The following is a 1,847-nucleotide window of genomic DNA, read 5'->3' as shown; positions in this document are numbered from 1 at the left end:
GTAGTGCTCTAGTTACCCCCAAAATGTGTTGATGTTTTCTCTCCACTATCCCATTCTGTTGGGGAGTTTCAACACATGATGTGTGATGTATGATGCCATTTGATGCATAAAAGGATTTTAGAGAAAATTCAGGACCATTATCACTTCTTATGCATTTTACAACATTTTCAAATTGAGAAATGTAGTTAGTTGTAGTTAGCTTGCTGCACGTGTTAATATGTATAAATGGCTTGTGAAACCCTTACTGTAATAGTTAGTTTTTCATTTTTCATCAATTGGAGAACTGCACAATGCTAATTCTCATTTTCTCTTCCAATTGGATTAGATCTTCCTCTTCCTTTGCCTCTCCCTTTATTTCTATCATCATTGAAGTTTGGTGTTGCTTTGTTGAAGAAGATTTTGGTTTCTTGAGATTCATTAAATTGTCGCTCCTGCTGTGTAAGCATGGAAAAGGCAGTGTCAATGTCAGGCAGAGGATCCATAAGCATCAATTGTGATCTAGGAACTGAATATTGTTCACTAAGTCCCTTGAGAAATCTGGTTGTGTGGTCTTCGTGTCTATACTCTCTCATGACTTTCAATCCACAAGAGCAAATTGAATCACAAGATTCACAGTTAGGAACGGGCCTAAAATTGTCCAAATCCTCCCAAATCGATTTCAGCTTTGTGTAGTAAGCTGTTATACTAGCATCTCCTTGCTTCAATTGAAAGAGTTCCTCTTGTAATTCAGCCACTCTGAACTTGTCACCTTGATAGTATCTGCGTCTTAAATCTCTCCAAAGATCTGAGGCACTGTTATTCCATATGACACTTCCTGCAATATCTGGACTCAAGGACAGATTTATCCATGACACAATGTACGTATTGCACCTCTCCCAGGCTTCGAATAAGGGATCATTCTCATTTGGTTTTGTTATCGAACCATCAATGAACTTCAGTTTGTTCTTTGATTTCAAGGCTAACAACATGGCTCTGCTCCAAGAGTTGTAGTTATGTGCATTCAATGTAACTGGAATTAAATGATTACCAGGACTTTCACCAGGATGCAAAAAATATGGACTTGCTGGATCTTGCATCGGATTGCCTGTGTTCTTGGCCACATGAGCTTGGATTGCTGAAATCTGACTTAGGAAGTTTGCGATTGATTGGGGATCCATTGAATTGAAGTTTGCAGACTGATTTTGACTTGCTTCCATTGTCAATCAAGATTAAAGAAATTTGAAGAAATATTGAATCGAAAGGGATTTCAAGAACAGCTCCAAGAAAAGGAACAAAATCTGAGAAAGAGAAAAGAGAGGAAGGGGAAGAAAGGCAAGAAATTAACCAGGTCGATGAATCTGTGAAGATGTCAGATTCAGATCTTCCACTCTCGGTCTCGCTAATCGGAGCAATAACCTCTCTTCCACGCTCACCGCACCATGTTAAAATTCATGGAAGAGAGGATCAAGCTCTCATTAGACTCTGTTGTATGAGTCCAAGAATGAAGCAGAAATCAAATTGAGAAGAAAACTAAGAAGTTGAAAATGGAGGAGCTGTGTTTACAAAGAATGTAAAATTGGAAGAGAAAATGAGAATTAGTATTGTGCAGTTCTCCAATTGATGAAAAATGAAAAACTAACTATTACAGTAAGGGTTTCACAAGCCATTTATACATATTAACACGTGCAGCAAGCTAACTACAACTAACTACATTTCTTAACAGTTGGCACTAATAATTACTTCACAATTTCAGCATTTGTTCCTTACACTTAAGTTACAGAGCTTAAAATATAAGGACTTTTATTAATAATAATTTTTAAATAAGTTATTTTGAGTTTGGATAGTTATTATAAAAGTCCTTGTTTTAA

General features: G+C 36.7%; 1 protein-coding gene across 1 annotated transcript; it reads right to left on the bottom strand.

Annotated features, from left to right (window-relative positions):
• Nucleotides 1-293: 293 nt before the first annotated feature.
• LOC130981267 (uncharacterized) lies at nucleotides 294-1,196 on the bottom strand. The gene has a single exon (XM_057904870.1). The coding sequence runs from the start codon at nucleotides 1,194-1,196 to the stop codon at nucleotides 294-296; it is 903 nt and encodes a 300-aa protein (XP_057760853.1).
• Between the last annotated feature and the right edge of the window lie 651 nt (nucleotides 1,197-1,847).

This window comes from Arachis stenosperma, chromosome 5 (genome assembly GCF_014773155.1).
Source record: "Arachis stenosperma cultivar V10309 chromosome 5, arast.V10309.gnm1.PFL2, whole genome shotgun sequence".
Taxonomy (NCBI): Eukaryota; Viridiplantae; Streptophyta; class Magnoliopsida; order Fabales; family Fabaceae; genus Arachis; species Arachis stenosperma.
This window is presented reverse-complemented; position numbering and strand designations above follow the sequence as displayed.